The sequence below is a fragment of the Panthera uncia genome, chromosome D2, assembly GCF_023721935.1.
Source record: "Panthera uncia isolate 11264 chromosome D2, Puncia_PCG_1.0, whole genome shotgun sequence".
Lineage (NCBI taxonomy): Eukaryota > Metazoa > Chordata > Mammalia > Carnivora > Felidae > Panthera > Panthera uncia.
In genome coordinates this window covers 3,320,779-3,338,763 of record NC_064818.1, presented here as the reverse complement: position 1 = coordinate 3,338,763, position 17,985 = coordinate 3,320,779, and the positions used below count along the sequence as shown (strand labels likewise).

At 39.2% G+C, this 17,985-nt stretch overlaps 1 protein-coding gene across 1 annotated transcript in view; it reads right to left on the bottom strand.

Moving 5' to 3' along the window:
- The window catches only part of PCDH15 (protocadherin related 15), a 741,840-nt gene that overhangs the window by 238,984 nt on the left and 484,871 nt on the right, over nt 1-17,985 (bottom strand). Inside the window, exons 15-16 of the mRNA XM_049646661.1 lie at nt 16,121-16,214; nt 5,812-5,940 (exon numbers count right to left, since the gene is read on the bottom strand). Of these exons, the coding sequence (XP_049502618.1) occupies nt 5,812-5,940; nt 16,121-16,214 (223 nt within the window). The remainder of the gene's footprint in view (nt 1-5,811; nt 5,941-16,120; nt 16,215-17,985) is intronic.

Here is a 17,985-nt window from a genome sequence, read left to right as displayed (position 1 = left end):
TGAGTTTCAAAAATATTTAGGGGCATCTGGGTGGCTCAGTCGGTTGAGCGTCCAGCTCAGGTCATGATCTCATGGTTCCTGGAATTGAATCTCGTGTCAGACTCTGTGCTGACAGAGCGGAGCCTGCTTGGGATTCTCTCTCTCCCTCTCTGTGTGCCCATCCCCCACCCCTGCTCAAGTTCCCTCTCTCTCTGCCCCTCCCCTGCTCATCTTCTCTCTCTTTCTCTCAAAATAAATAAGTAAACTTAAAAAAAAATAAACATTAAGAAATAAAAAAAAATATTCACGAGCAACAGATAAATCTCCATTATAAATATTTTTAGGTAATAGCATTAAAATACAGGTCACCAATTTTTCAAATTGTGCAGGCTTCTTTCTTTAGTTGAGTGAGTATAGTATTTGCCTTATATAGTTTGACTTGACAAGAGAACCCATAAAATCCCCCACTTGTGGCCCACTTAAAAAAGAAGTATTATAGTTTTAGGCACTGTTGAATGTCAGAGTGAGCTACAAAAAATAAATAAAACACCATAAAGCTCCCCACCTTCATTTCATTTTTAGAGCCCCACACAGAGAGACAACAAGGACATTCATCAGAGACACAGCAGTGAGGTTCAGATTTACTTTGCTTCATATTAAATTGTGTATTTGGAGGAAACACCAATTTCTTTTTTTTTTTTTTTAATTTTTAATGTTTATTTATTCTTGAGAGAGAGAGAGAGAGCACGAGCAGCAGAGGGGCAGAGAGAGAGGGAGATGCAGAATCTGAAACAGGCTCCAGGCCCTGGGCTGTCAGCACAGAGCCCAACACGGGGCTTGAACTGATGAACTGTGAGATCATGACCCGAGCTGAAGTAGGACGCTCAACCGACTGAGCCACCCAGACACCCCACCAATTTCTTTTTAAAGTGAACACCTGCCCTCCCCTTCTAAACACTGACGTGCACTAATGACTTTAAAATTGCTTTCAGGGTTTAAACTGAACTGCTAGCACTTTCCCGTAGCTGGGACTTAGCGTGCAGTCCTCACACTGGGACTGCATTTATGTTTCAGCTTAAACAAATACAGCCAGTTTTGTTTTAGAACTGGAAGAACATTCTGTTGACTCAGGGCCTCTATTGTTGTCACTTAGAGCTAAAGAAGTCCATGCAGCGTGAGAATTTCTGCAAGGCACCGATTAGAGGTTTGCCAGGAAGTGGCTCACTCTGTATCATCTACACTGCTAAGAACCTGCTTTAAACGTAACAGACAGTGTGGTTTCCAAGTGTGCCTTCACTGCCGCTGTGTGGGCTTTCATGCCCAAGGCTATTCTGAAAAACAGAACAAGTTTCAGCAGAACTGTGGCCCCTGACGAACCTCTCCACGAGCTGCTGTCCGAGGGCAGGCAGCTGGACGAGCCTCCAAGGCCTCCCGGGCCTCACCTCCCACTCCCCCCAAATCTCCACAAAGTGCCTCCTGGGCATGTGTCCCAAAGTGAAAACAGCTTCTCCTCCCTCAGGCTAAACTCTGTCAGACAAGTACAAAGAGGTCCTTTGGGTGACCCAGCAGTGAAGACCATGTTTACTGAAACAGGTCTCCCCTTTACCTCCTCTGCACTCCTCACCCAGACTCGGGGGTCCATCTGTCAGACCTTCTTTGAGCAGATCAATGAAAATGGCATCCATGGCATTGAGGGCCCACGTCTGTAGACCCAGGGTGTGTGGTGGGACCAAACTTGGCCGCCTGACTGTCACACATCAGGGTGAACCTTTCCTGGGGGTCCTTCTGATTTAGCGATAAATAGGGTCTGGGAAACACATCTAAGCAGTTTACTGAACTTAAAAAAAAAAAAAAAGAAAAGACATAATCTCAACAGTAGACCCAGCCTCTTTACCCTCAACTATTGACCTTATTTAACAATAATACCTACATACCTAAGTATTTCTATATACACATGTGTGTATACATATCTTCTCTAATATATATATATATATATATATATATATATATATATAATCTATGAGATCCATGTGTGTATACATATCTTCTCTAATATATATATATATTATCTATGAGATATATATATATTATCTATGAGATCCTCTCTAATATACAATCTCTCTCTGTGTCTCTCTCACATACAAGCATGTGTCTTCTGCTGCTTCTCTGCATACCCTGGGATCTGGAATGGGCAGGGATTTTGTCCGTGGCTGGTGTGAGGCCTCTTACACCCAACACCTCACCAGGGATGCCCTGTTGGCACGCTTGTGGTCCACCATCAGAATATGCACGCAGATCCCCCTACATGCTCCCCCCGTGACATGCTGTGCAGGGCACTAAACACTAAACAAGACTTTACGCCGACACACCGAGTCTCTCTAGCAGCCCCCCTGGTCTTCCCCGTCAGAACTCAACATGTTCCTAATCACTTTTCCAGAACTCCTCTCAACAAATCTTCCATTATTGTCAGACTGTTGACTTGTTCTCAAATTGCCTCTTCAGCCCAGCTCTGTCCTGGGTCATCTCCACCTGGTATCTTTCTTTGCCTTGTTTGTTCCAACCTAGAATCTCACTAATTTGTCCAGATACTGCAGATGAATACATTTTCCCACGGACACTGACACAGCTACTTATTCCTTTGTGGCGTTCCTCGTCCTTCAGTAAATCACCAGGATGACACTTTGACACTTGACATAGACACAGAGTGTGTTCTCACTGTGTTTCCTAGGTTTCACTCTGCACACATTCTCTTCTCCCCAACAATGCCACTGCTACAAGTGCCCTGGGAATATGGAAATAGTTTTCAAAGTTAAGTACGGTATATGGTGCTGGCATATAGTGAGCTCTCCATTAAAACGCTACAGGTTGGGAGTTTATTTTTTAACATGCTGATGAAACTTTGCGTTGCACGATCCAAAAATATTGCTTCAGAAGTATTCCCTATTTAATAAAGTTTAGTTACTACGACACTGCCTTAGTACATTAAAAAGTAAATAAAAAGTGCCTTTAGCACTGGAATGCAAACAGTGGATTAACACACCACCACATCATTAGAACAAAAACTCTGGAGTCGGTAACTCAAATTCAGTACAATAAATAATCATATGTATTTTGGTTTTAAGTGTGTCTTCATAGAGTTCTGGTGACAACTAGAATTAAATTCTATAAGCAGGGCAGGAGTCATTTAGTGCAATTAATGTATCATAAAATTCTCATTAGGTAGCAACAGGAGACTGTTAGGATGCATGAAAATCCCATCCTATGGATGTTACAACTTCTGTGGGACTGGGAAGAATCAGTAGATGCACCTGCTTTGCACGTTTTCATGTTCCTTTTTAGTTTCAGTCATTTTAGGTTTTTGTGAAAAGACGCTATTGCCTAAAGTCCATGACAATTACTGCTTTATCAAATTATGAGTGCCAGGATTTTTACTTCAATTTTTAATGCCAAAATACATTACAAAGACCATTCCTTGTTGAATTTTAGAAGTAGGAGACAAGAAACAAACTTAATGCTATAATCCCTTCAAAGATGAAGAATCACTAGGGAAAGTGATGAAAATAAAGAGGAAGGAAAAATAAAAATAATGAAAAATTAATCATTATATTAATGCCTACTTACTTATGATTAATTATATATTCCATATGGGCTTTACTCTCCAATGTTAAGTAAAGTATGAGAAATGGAAAAGATAATTTTCCTAAGTGATTTCAGTACCTGTTTATTCTTTCTGAATAATTGGTAGATGTGACTAAATACAGCTTTCTGAATTTAGAATCTCCCATTACAATCGACCCAGGAGTAAGCTTTATAAAAATCTAATGACGCCATCCGTCACGCCCTGCAGGGGTCCCCCCACCACCTTCTCCAACACGCACAGAGAAATCTTTACGATGTGGCACATCTAATTTCCTGTAATGTGACATGTCAGTGCTCTGTGTCTGTGCTTTTATTCATGCAATTACCTGCTAGACAGCTTCCAACCCCTCCCAATTTTCTTCTCGTCAATACTCATCCTTCATGAGTAAATGCCAGCACTGCCTCCTTTTCTGTGTTTTCTGCACATGCCGCTCAGATTTTATCATCTTGTCTGCTTGGTGTTATAGAAACTTCTAGTGCCCCACCCGTGGCCCTCAGAGCAGGTATACTCTTTGGCCAACTTCTACCTGCTGGTGTGTGCAGTTTGACTGAATACTCCTGTATCTGAGCTGCAGAGAGCTGGCCGCTTGTTTGCACTGGAGGCAAGAAGTACTGAAAATGCCCTCCAAAGCATCAGTGACCGAGAACTGTCAGGGTCTCGTGCATGAATTTGCCAGTTCCCTCGCTTCTCAGGATTGATAACTCCGGGCCATATGATTTCCTAGATTTGTTGTTGGGATTGAGCTCCAGTTTTCCTCACGAGGACCTGTGCAGTAGCCAGCCCTGCACTGGTACCTGTCTTTTCCCTGCATCACTTCCTCACTTTCCTGTTAGTGTCACTTGAACTCCTCAATCTTTTGTCTACAGGTCTTTTCTGGCCGAGTTCACGGTGAGAGTTTTGACGCCAGAGATATTATTATACAGGGTTCTGGAGTTGATGGCTTGCTGGCTACATGACATCAAGACTCCCGGGCGCACTGTCGCGGCACAATTACAAACCTCTCCCCTGCAGCGAGCTGGGGTGGCATAAAAGCACAAGGGAACGTATGCCTTATGTGACCTCCGCAGGATTTGAGAGAGAGTCTGACAATGATGACGATAATGGCTGTGAAGTTGTTGTAAGTTATCATCAAAGCTCTAAGGGAAAACACTGATGAGCTCCAACTGTTTAGCGAAACCCCCAGGGCTTGGTGTGGAAGGCAGAGGGTCTTTGTGACATTGTTTAAAGAAGCCCTCCTCTTCTGCAGCCAGAGAGGAAACTGGACTGGATGCCAGACCCTATGTCTGACTGGAAGTGCAGCTGTCTGGTAGAGAAGGCTTGCTTCAAAGCACCAGAAAACCTCCTGTTCACGGCTCGCGGCATTAACAGGGAAAGGGTACGATCCCAAAGTCTGGACTCGCACACTGGGATGCCCCACTCCTTCAGAGAGAAGGGTTTTTCCTTTGCCTGTGGCCCACACAGATGCCTCATCTCAGGTAGATGCTTCACAATAGGGGTGTCATCCTCAAAATGTGCCCTCAGCTTATGGCTTCTAGACCCTTTACCAAGTTCAAGACCAAGTATGGCCCAGCTGAGGAAATACTGCCCCTGCTATAAGAAAAATGGGATTATGCATCAAAGGAACTACAGAAACTGGCTAATAAAAACTGGCTAATGAATGAGTCAAGAAGGAGAACACGTTGGACAAAAGTTGTGTGTGAAATACAGGTACCCAGAGAATGCTGAGGGCATGTTTACACAACCAGATGAATTTACCTCCAAACATCTGTATTTTGAGGGATGCACCTACAAATTCATAGTTAATGGTAGAGCTATCACATATTTCTCTACAAATATCTTAGTATAATTCCAGAAAATAAAAATATATATTAAGTAAGAAAAGAATATTTTAAATTAATCAACATTTAAAACCCCTGATGGTCCTAAAATGTAAATCAACAAGCTTAACGAGGTAAAGCCAAATGGACACAATGTGATTTACGGGGAAAAAAATCTGGAAGAGTATCCAGCACTGTGATTGAGAATGAAGGCACTTTACTGGTGTTTCGCCTCATACCCAAGTGATCTCACTGGTCACTTTCAACACTTCTAATGGTCCACTGTACCCTGCATTAGCTGAATGTCTTTTTGAAATTAAAATATATGAAACGTATTCACTTAAAAAATGCACTTGATATATACACGCCACTTACCCTTACTTGACCCACAAACGCATTGGCTTCTTCTTCGACCACGGACAGATTTCGAGGCAGATAGGGATCAAACACTGGGGCGTTGTCATTGACATCTGTCACTAACACATTTACCGTGGCAGTTGAGGTCTTAAAAGAAACAACAAAAAAGATTCCATGTGAAAAGAGTTATTTTTGTTTTGATGTCAGCTAATTGGCCATCTTGGCATTTGTCTAGCTGAAGAGCATCTCATTACTATTCCTACTCCCTAGCTTTCCAAAAAAGGAAAAAGAAGAAAAAAAAGGAGGAAGCTTGCAATTTTCAAGCACCTCAAAAACCCACATGGAAAAAGCAAATGATGACATTAAAGGGCAAACATCTTCTTGAAAATGTCAAGTATTTCCTGGAGGCTTACTTTTAGGAAGTGATTTTGCCTTTATCTTGTTCACATTTTACGGGTGGCAAGCTTTTGTTTATACACACGTGTACCTCCTTTTCTCTGAAATGTAACATTTCCGTAGCCTTGATCACTTACATTTTTCACTATTTAGAAAATAAAACTTGTACATTATAAAAGAGCACAGTGCATCAAGTGGGTATTTTCAGGTAAGTGCTATCAGAAAATACTATAGTCATCATTTTCGGGGTTCACATATAAACCAAGAGTCTGAGCATCATATACCATGAGTGAAGTGATTACCTTGGGATCATACAGCCCAAGAAAAAGGTAAGCAGGCACATCTACCAGTAGTATGTGCTACCTGGTGAAAATGTACGTCCTTGGCCTGTTGCAACCAGAGTCTATTATGTAGGTCAACGACTTGCACAATCAAGGAACATCAGATGTGAGCCAAGCAGGAAATGGTTCTCTCTAATCAAAGCCTGAGAACAAATGCCCTGCCCCCAGCTCTGTCACAGTGTGGGGTAGATCACAGAAGCCTGGGGCCAGAATCAGAGAAAGAAAGAGTTCTCAGCTGAAACTTGAAAAATCTGTTATGCTACGACACTATGTGACAAGATGTAAATAAAAAGTAGTAGAAGAAAAGCAGGAGAAAATAATTATCCAAATTTTGTTTTAAAAGATACCAACACAGTTTGTCCTACTTGCAAATGATGTGCGGTGAAAGGCTGCTGACATGCTGAGCAGAAATATGAGGTTCAGAGGGAGTGGCTGAGGAGACAGCCATCAGGGACCGAGGGGTCAAACACTGCATTCCTTAGCCACCAAGGAGGCAAGGACCTGGGAAATGTCCCCTCCTTCCCGTTGGGATAACTGAAGTTCTACACTCTCTTAATAATTCTTCATGGGGTCTAGACCATGCCTCACTGTGACTAAAACCCAACTTTCAAACTGATTGAATTAGGGTGGTTTTCTCCTATTATAACAGAGGCAAAAGTATATCCTCTTTTGAGCAATATGACTTTACCCCAAGATTTATTATTTTTTCACATGCAATATCTAGGAGTCATTAAATTTACCATGCATAGCAGGGAATTCTTGGGTATCCATAATGGGTTCTTTCTCTATTTGTGTGCTGGCTACGTTTGGTGGGTTTATTCTGTGAAAATTCATACAACCATTCAGTATGATTTGTACATGTTTTTATATGTAAAAGTCCAGTAAAATTTTTATTTAAAGGCATGCCAAGGATGACCAGAAGAGTGTTGTCTAGTCAAAATGAGGAAACAACCTAAATGCCCACCCATAAAGATGCTTATATAGATTGCTTTCTGTGTACAGAAGAATATACAGTACTGAGAATGAACAAATCACTGTATCAAGTAACCACACGGATGATCTTCATGAACATAAGGCAAAGTGTAAGAAACCAGACACAAAGCACTACACACCATATGACTCCCAGGGTATACATTTCAAAGATTGGCAAATGTCTCCACTGTGAGAGAAGTCAGAATAGGGTCATGTCTGTGAAGAAGGTGGGCTGGGAATGCCACAGCCATAAGGCTGGGCTTTTGGGGGCCAATTAATTTCTGTTTCTTGCTCTAAGTGTTGATTACATAAATGTGTTCACTATGTGAAAATTCGTTAAGCTGCACAAGTGAGGTTTGGGCATTCTTCTGTGTGCGTATCTCCGTGAAACTACTTAATTTAAAAGATGCACGAGCACAAGCTCACACTTGTATGTAGATATATGTGGGTCTCTATAAAGCCAAATAGGATCTGATTCAATGACAAACAGAAAATTTAATTTGCTTCTTTTAATTTTTATATATTTTCCAAATTTTCTCCAACAAGGCTACCTTGCTTTTGTAACAAAAAACAGCTTAACAAATGTTATTTCTCTCAAAGTTGTGTAAGAGATAAAACCAGTAAAAGGATGTTTTTATAGTAGTAGTTCCCAATTTGCCTGAGGGTGAACAGGACATTAAAAGTGACAGTGTGGAGTCAAAACCTAAGAGCAGCCACACTAGAGTCTGCTGACTTTCCTTCAAATTGTCTGACCCTCTTTATACCAGTCTATCTGTATTTCCTTGTCAATCTTCTAAATGGATTTCCATCCTATTCTTTCAAATCCCCATTCTTGACACTGTGGTGTATGATGTTTTCAGACTGTTCTGGTGCTCAAAGACTACGGATTGCAGTTGAGTAATGCAGAAGACAGCTGGATCACCAAGTAATCTGGAAAGTTAAACAAGTCCGCCATTTTGTGCTAAATGGACTGAAATTTACGGACCGTGTAGATGTATTTCTCCATATCTTAGTAACTGTGTATGACATGAGGAGAATCCATGTCTCTCTTTACAGAATTAAGTAAAAATGCACATAGAATAATTCCTAGCTTATGTATTTCTTGAAGTGTAGTCTGAAAACCATTTACATCAGAATCACTTGGTTAATCATTAAAAATGCCCAGGTGACACCTTAGACCTACTGATTCTATTCATTTATATCTACTGAAAGAGTAGATTCGTTAGTTGTAAAGCACAATCATGTACATTTTTTGGTTGGTTCAGAAAGATGGCAATCGTACTTCAACATGGTTCTGTGCCCTACAGGGTGTTTATGTATCTTACCAAGCACAGATTTTCAGTTGGTTAAGATGAAATACTTAGGAAATCAGCTCAGGTCATTTTAGGTAAAGTAGATAAAAAGAACACTATGTTAGCTAACACATGTTCCCAATTAATCTGAAAATCAATTTATATTATTCCAATTAAATAAAAAAGATCAGATACCAAACTAACAAGCTTGATCAGTGCAAAGCTACCTGCTTTGCATTAAGGAGATCTGTCTTACTGCCTATTTTCTCAAAAGTTGTACCGACTTCTAATTTCACTACACCAGCTGGAAATAGTTGCAGTTAAATACTACATTCCACCAAATTATCACTTTTGGGGTCATTACTTATTTTAATTATAATGTGTCACAGATTTTTATTTTGTTTTACATCATGGATAAATCCTTACAGCACATATTAAATTCTCAACAATGCAAGCAGGTTGTTGTAAGAGACAATGAGGATACACATTTATTTTCAGAAACTGTATGGCCCTGAAATAAAGACACTGATATGGTATATTTGGTTTGGAATAGTATAAAACACGTGAGATGTAAAGTCAAAGTCAAAAACAAACAAACAAAAAATACAAACATACGTATGTTCATCTACACAAACCATTTTTTATTATTCATGAGAACTTTTTTTAAAAAATGTTTTGTAATCTTCCTCGATTTTACATTATGGACTTTATTGAATCTATCAAGCTAATTTCTTAAATTATTGAAAACTTGGTTTAACTAGAAGATATTTAGGGTGTTCAAAATATATTCATTCTCCAGTTACAGAAGATATAATTATGATGATTTCTACTGACATGGGCCTAAATGAAACTATATACTCATAAACTGACAGAAGAATGTGCATTATATACTATATAATTGAGAAATAGAAAATGGAATGATGTAGCTGCCTTTTTCTTTTTGTCAATGTAGAAATGTATCCATAGACACACACACACACACACGCACCCTTTACAAGTTTCTATGGACATGCATGTTCAAAATAACTTTTATTAGTACATTTAATTCCTTTCAATAAAAATGGAAATAATGAGGATGTGTCTAGGATCTGACCATTTTTGTTTTCGGTCAATAGGACAAGGAGAAGATATATACTCTGCAATGAGCATTCTTTTTAGGCAGTATTAATCCAAAACATTTTTATTCATAGCTACAAATCATCCTGTGGCTACGGCATCAAGAGGCAAGCCTTGATGTTCAGATCATCAGGCTGACCCAGATTATAGAGTTTCTCCGATGACCGAGGGCGACCTTCCTAGCAGTGAGGCTGACGTGGGAGGCTTTTTCCCCTTCTGAGAATGAAAGAGTATAAATGTCTCCCAGAAAAGCAGGAAAAGGGGGTGCCTTCCTATCTGGATTATGGGAGCAGAAGGGGAGACACAGAGAGGACAAGGAGATCGGATGCAAAGGTCCTCCTCTCCACCCCTTGTCCTCCACCACTCTGGGCCACGTCTACATCCATGAGGCACTGGAACAGCACTTAGGGAACGTGGTGATAGGTGCTGAGAAAGTAAGAGAACTTGGGGAGAAACAATGGCTGACTCGCGTGGAATATGGAAGCCTCCAGAGAATCTCCACGGCAGTCACATCTAACAGCACCTCGTGGTGAATATGCAGCAGTGGCGAGGACAGGTGGCCAGAGAGAGAATCGGGGTTTCTTTGTGTGCTCAGGAATTGCAGATGCTGAGAGATCACTACCTGAGCAAGGCCTGGGGTGAGGGCGGAGGACCTCGGTGGTCATGTCAATTCACGTCAATTCATGTCAGCTCTATGTGGCAATGGATGCACCAGACACCCAAAGGGTCATTAGGGAACTGGATCAAATTAAAAAGCCCGCAGTTGAGAGGCCAAAACAGATACACACGCACCATATAAACAGACGCCAGCATAGATGGAGGCATTCAAGCTGGGTCCCCCCCTCCCCACACCAAGAACTAGTAATCACACCTGCCCCTGTACAATTTTAGGGTGAGGGCCGGGAAGAGAGGAGGAGACAATCAGCAACTGCATTGGTGAGTGTTCACCTAGAAGAGTATTTAAAACCTAAGACGCTGGGATGTTGTTTTAAGCAAGTGGGACCTGACCCAGCCCAGATACACATTACAATCTAGGTAGCAGAGTGGGCTCATGAAGATTGGATTAGATGTAAAAAATACAGGAGCTTTCAACTCTGTGCACATCTGAGCACTGCATGAGGAGAGTACATACTTTATAGTATATGTAACATATTGTAATAATACATGTTAATATATCACATATAATAGAAACATAATAGAAACTAGAAGAATATCATAGATTATCTCACAATGAAAAAAATATCAAATTTCTGGAATATTTCCTTCAGAAAACACTAAAATATCAGTATTTTGTTCCCCCAAACCAAGAAATACGAATCTACGCTTTTTAAAGAGAATGAACAAGTAGCTCATTCTCTTTTAAAATTACATGGTCACATCTCTTTACAAAATTATACACACAAACCCACTGTGGTTTTGTTTTCTCAAATAACACCAGGATATATCAGGATATATATTTATTGTAGACACACATATACACAGGCAGAATTATTTCGTTCTACAATTTTATTAAACCAACTATATTAAAATTCAGTTATTTGAATTTCCCACACAAGTCTTCTTGCATATATATTTTTCCTTTCTTTTTTCCCCCATAGTTTGATTAAACAGTTAATTGTTCACCTTCTAGATTCTAATTGCTAATTTATATCGTCATGTTTAAAAGACATTCAGGGAATAATACTAGTTCAAGGCCCAAGCATAGATGCTAAGCCTATCGCCAATCTGAAATTGTAAAACATCACCGACATTCACTGTAAAAGCCATAACTGAGTAAGTCAAGCTAGGCATTCTAGAACATTCTACAGATATAGCAAACAAGATTGCTGAACTCATGGGATCTGGTCAGAAATATCCACACCCACAGAACAACTTTGGGTTTTGAATAAGAATCAGCCTATTGGAAATGGACAACTGATACATTTGTTTTAAAGAAACAACAACAAAAGAGGAAATCCTGCCCACAATTTGTATGTTTACATCTTTCACTGTGATTTGCATATGTATGTATTTTGCCGTGTTTTTGGTTTAAGGACATCTGTAATCCACAAGCCCTACTCCCTAGCTAGCTGTCTTTCAGCCCAGTATGGATAATAAGATAAGAAGCAGTATGCTAGGTGTGGTCCCTGGAAAAGCTCCAGCTCCATGAGAAAAGAGGGCATCTTTACCCTCTGCTCCTTGCAATGGAGAGTAGGTGCCTGGAGTTCCATCAGCCACCATAAGACCATTAGGTACCAGGAATGAAGATGCAAGCAAACACTATTAAGTGCAGAGCAGAAATGAGGCAGAGGGCACCCTGATGCCACTGTGGAGCCCCCGCGCCAACCATTTCCTGCCCACCTCAACGCTTCTTTATATTTGAGACAAACCCTGATTTGTTTAAGCCCCTGCTGTTTGGGCTTCCCCGTACTTACAAGCCTATTCCTACAGGCTATTGCTACCACTGACCGTTGAAGGAGTTCAGAGGACATCACCCCAAAATATGCCACTCCGGTGTATTGACTTTTGAGATAAAGGTACTTGAAGAACAACAAATACAGGAAAAACACTCAGTCCTTCTTTCTTTTTCTTAAAAGCAGGATATTAAATTGCTACGTGAAAGATGTATTCCCTGTTTGAGAAGGAAGGTAACATTTTTATGCCCAACAAGAGCAAGAAATTGAGATGGAGAGAATTCTATGTAGGCTGACCTTGTTAAAATAATTCACAGCTCCCTTCAGCCTCTCCACGTAGTTTAGTTGCTTTTCTGCACCTGCCTCTGATCCTTTAACCCACTATTATAGCAAGTAGATTTCACTAATTCTTTGGGTCTTCGTTTCCTTATGGGGGTTGCCATGTCATGTAAAACTTAAATAAATGCGCTTTTTCCTGTTAGTCTGACTTTGTCAGTTTAATTTTCAGACCCAGCCAGGGACCATAAAAGAGTCGAGGAAAAATTCTCCCTCTCTGTTGATCAAATTGTATCCATAAGCATAATAAAGTTGTCCATATTTTCCAATAAAATTTTCCCAAAAAATGTATTTTTAGCTCAGATTGTTTGGATTTAGTTTACTTTATAAGTAAAATAAATGTGAAATAAATAAATGTGAAATGTGAAATTTAGTTTATAAGTAAAATAAATGTGAAATAAATAAATAAATGTGAAAAAGAAGCTTCTGAAAAGAAATTGAGTGTATATTCCTTCCAAAAAATGCATTTGGGAGCTATCCTATATGTTATTATTATAAATTAGGTAAAACACAACTGCTTAAAAATGTGTACTATATATAAAATTTTCAAAGTCTATTTCACCTAAAATGTGAAAATATTGGAATAAAATATGGTAGAAGCTTCATTAAGGAATTTTCAACTTCACAGATTTGTAAGTAATTCCAAGTAACTGTAGATAACTACTAAAATCCAGAAAGTATGAGCTTATCTGTAGTCATATAGCTAAAGAAGTCTATTTATAATAATGAGATATGTAACTTACATGTATAGATTTTTTTTTTAACTACTCTTGACAAAGTTACATTTAGAAAAGGAGAAAAAAAATACAAGAACATCAAATAAAGTTTCCTCAACTGTGTCTACAACACATCAGCAATGACCACTAGAATATTAGCTCTCTTCTCCCCTAACCACATTTTGAAGGTGGCAGGGAGGTGGTTTTTTTATGATGAAATCAAATTATATCTTCGCAATCTGTTTCACACAAATTGCTGGTAATCATTTTGATTTAAGAAGAGTCCATCCACCCGGGGTCACTGCCCATTAAATATCTTTCTTGAAAACCATAACCATTAAGATCGAATGGTTAGTTTTACCATAACTCTACAAAGGAGTAACTTTCAATGTACAGATAAGAAGAATGCTATCAAAGTGTGAGACAGTTGTGATTATGTAATCACTTTCTTTTTCAGGAACCCACTATATGTACCCACTTGTAAGTCCATCCCTAACATTATATAAATAATGGAATTAACTAAAGAAGCTTTTTTTTTTTTTAATTCCTTTCTCTACTGGTACTCTCAATACAAACTTTTGAAAATAAAACACCTTCACTTAAAAGGATCATAATTTTAAAGCTGAATGAGACCTTATTGATCATAAGAATGAAAATGTGGGGGAGCTGGAAATGCTAAATGACCTGTCCAAGGGGTCTGAAATACACAAGTAACCAGAAAAAAAAAAAAAATGCTCTCCGGATGCCTGCGTGGCTCCAGTCGGTTGAGCTTCCGACTTCAGCTCAGAACATGATCTCGTGGTTTGTGTCAGCTGTGCTGACAGCTCAGAGCCTGGAACCTGCTTCTAATTCTGTGTCTCTCTCTCTCTCTGCCCCTCGCCCGCTCATGCTCTCTCTCCCTTTCCTTCAAAAATAAATAAACATTGAAAAAAATTAAAAAAAAAGAAAGAAAAATGCTCTAGAAGAAATTAAACCACTATATTTAACCCATAATTGATACTCCGTTTTTGATGTGGACAAACCCATAATCAGTGGATTGACACTATACCAGATATCTTAATATACTACTTATTTTCTATCTGTTCTCTTGTCTAAGGAATGATTTTTAAAAAGTTCCTAGCTAATATCACTGCCTTTAACATCTGATTTGTAACGTGATGCATCCCAAAGCTGTGTTTTCTTTTTTTCTATTCTAATAGCTGACCTGAGTGCTCCTTGTTTATTTTACTTCAATCTAATGGCACCCCTTCCTCCATGCTGAGTAATTCTTCAGGATCCTCCCTCCATTATTTCCTGGCCAAGTTACCAATTAGTCTTCCACCATACAGCAAAGCCTTCACTTGTTTTCTTCTTGAGACTCCCACTGCCTTCTTCATGTAGCTCTAACCCAGGCACACTCTTAATCAAGGACACCTTGATTAATCCTTAATCAAGGATTAAAACTTAATCTCAGTTTTATTTTTCTTCACACAGCTAAGTACTTTGTCCTGGCCACACTATTTACTCAGACTGTCCTGTATACAGCAAAACCTTGGAGTGTGAATAACTTGTTCTGCGGGCGTTCCCCAAGATGGGCAAACATTTCTAACAAATTGTAACTTGATAAATGAGCGACATCTTGTAATACTTGAGTGGTACGTGATGCTGAATGTCACATAATCACAACTGAGCCAATGGTTCTTGAAATTTGCTTTGATAGACGAGTGCTTTGGATTACAAGCATGTTTTCAGAACGAATTATGCACGCAAACCAAGGTTTTACTCTATTTTATTTTCTACACATAACTGTTCTACCTAATGTTTGAGAAATGGCAAATGGCTTATTATTGGCAGATGCATTGATTAATTTTCTGAGCAATCCTCTTCAAATAAGTGTGAGGAGAGCATCATATGCCCCCAATCAACCTACCATACAGATCAATCAATTAATTTCAAGTCAGGTGGAGCTATGCTGCTATTGTAATTGGGTGAGCCTTACCTATGCTCCCAACCTGAATCTGAAATTATTTCTAGAGAACAGTACTGAATTGGCCTATAACGTGCTGAGTTGCCTATAAGCATCTGACTAAACAGAAAACTACTCCGTGTCATAGAAATGTTGAAAAAAGTCTGATGACCTGTTACCAACAATTGAAGTGTTACAGTGTTTAAAAACTAGAACAGTTTTGGTTGTAAGCAAGGTGGTTTAAAGAATACAGTCAAATGATTTTAAAACCCTCCAGAAGGACTAAACAAAATTTATCCTGTCTGGAATTATGGGCCATGTAAAGCACTTCCATCACCAAGGGTTAGTCAGGACCCTGAGTGCTGCTTACAAATGACCTGTGGAATCAGTCAACTTGGTTTCCTAAGTGCTTCAAGACATTTATCTGCAGCCCGCCACCCCCACCAAAAACTGACATTAAAGGGAACAGGTTGCGATAGGGTAAAACAGCCAGGACACATTTTGGGGCGCAGTGCGGGTGACGCTGTCCATGGACTGCATGCTAGGCTGTTAGACTTCAATTTCCCCACGAGTTGGGTAAGAATGTCAATCACAAATATCTATTCTGTTCCTAAGAGATTCAGAGTATAGGTTCATCTATTAAAAGAGTGCATTGGAGAAAAGGCCACTTCTCCAAGTAATTTAAGGAGCTGCGCCTCGTGAAAGAGATTATTCCTGGACTCAGGATGGTGACACATTGTCTCGGAGCATCAGACTACAAGTCTCGCAGTTTGTCCTGCACTGTGCTTACAACCCATCGGTCCCCTGGCCAAGTACTCACCCCATCCGGCCTGCCATCGGAAGCAGTGACGATCAGAATGTAGCGATCCGTGCTCTCCCTGTCCAGGGCTTTCCCTAAGGTCAGAATCCCAGTACTAGCGACAGAGAAAACAAACAAACAGATAAGACACACAAAGACCTTATGTCACAGGGAGTCTTCCTCCCATCGGGAACTACTCTTGACAGGTTTTTCCCCTTCAGCAAATGTAGCCTCAACATTTAAGATGCCTGATTCTAGGATTCATGTTGATGATTAAAAAAAACCCTTTAGGGCTGATGAGCTTGTTAGTGACAATGAAAAACTCTCAAACCGAATGAGATAACTGAGCTGATTCTCCAGCCTCCAAGAGAAAAATAAAACTACTCTTAATTCATTTCGGGAAGAAAGATATCTATCTTGTTTATGATTATGTCAAAGGTAAAAGACTGCATTACTCGTTAGTAGTTTCATAATCCTTTGAATCAAGGAATAGTTTGTTAGAACTAATACATAGCATCATTCCTGTTCATCCTCACGTATGTGCCCATACTGGAAATGCAAATATCCAAATTCTATCTTTGACAATCCCTAGTGATTAACATGTATTTTTTTCTTCTTTCCCAGTTTCAAAACAACGGAGGCTCACTGTAGAAAATTAGAAAATATACAGTGAAATGTTAAAACTTTCATGGGTATTAGGATTATTTTTGTAATATTTATTTTTATTCTCCATAGTAATCAGATTTAGATACATTACACTATTTTCCAAAGAGGATTCAGACCGCAATATTTTATATTCTTTTTAAGGAAACATAATTTTATGAGCATTCACTCTCCCATTTTATAATTTATAAAAAAACAGAAGTTGTTGGATATACTAACAACTGTATCATTTTGTTATTCTTTTGAAATTTAGATATTTCTTTATTTTATTTATTATATATAATGGGAGATGAACAGCCTTTGGACAAATTCTCATAATTAGAATATTTTAATACTACTTCTTACCCTTTCACTGTTTAAAATCAATGTGTCCAAATAGTTAATACTTTCTTCTCCAATGTAATTTGTCTTATAACAGTTTGGTTACTTCTAGTCCTCTCTAAAACAAATCCCCAAATTTTTATCTCAGATTTTACAATCTGACATCTGATATGTGACATTTTAATAAAGGCCTACCGAGTATCTATTGTGGAGGAGAGGTTATATTAATATAATAAAGCATTAAAATATTTATTCAAGCATAAAAACATAATTTGTTTCTGACTGATAGAAGGCTTTCACATTTTGACACAAGTGCTTTTATTGTTACAGCGGAATTTAAGCAATTCACATCATACATGGTAGTTGGGTAAAAAGAGTTAACACCAATGAATCAAAGTCAGAGTCACGGTTACTCTATTTGCTTTATTTTATTGTTGTTGATAGAATGGACTTTAAAAAGTTCCAGCATATGGTATAACTACAGAAAACGAAGTTTACTAGTGGTACATTTTTATTTAAAAAAAAAAAAATTTTAACGTTTATTTATTTTTGAGACAGAGAGAGACAGAGCATGAACAGGGGACGGGCAGAGAGAGAGGGAGACACAGAATCGGAAACAGGCTCCAGGCTCTGAGCTGTCAGCACAGAGCCCGACGCGGGGCTTGAACTCACGGACCGCGAGATCGTGACCTGAGCCGAAGTCGGCCGCTTAACCGACTGAGCCACCCAGGCGCCCCATTAGTGGTACATTTTTAAATGTTTTGTCAAAAGAACTGACAACCCAGAGTTGTTCATAACAATGGCTTTTGGATTAACTTCCCACACCTCAGATGGTTTAGATAATCTCATTCTAAAATGACTTCAAGACAAAAGTAAGACATTATTGCTTCTGAGACTTACTC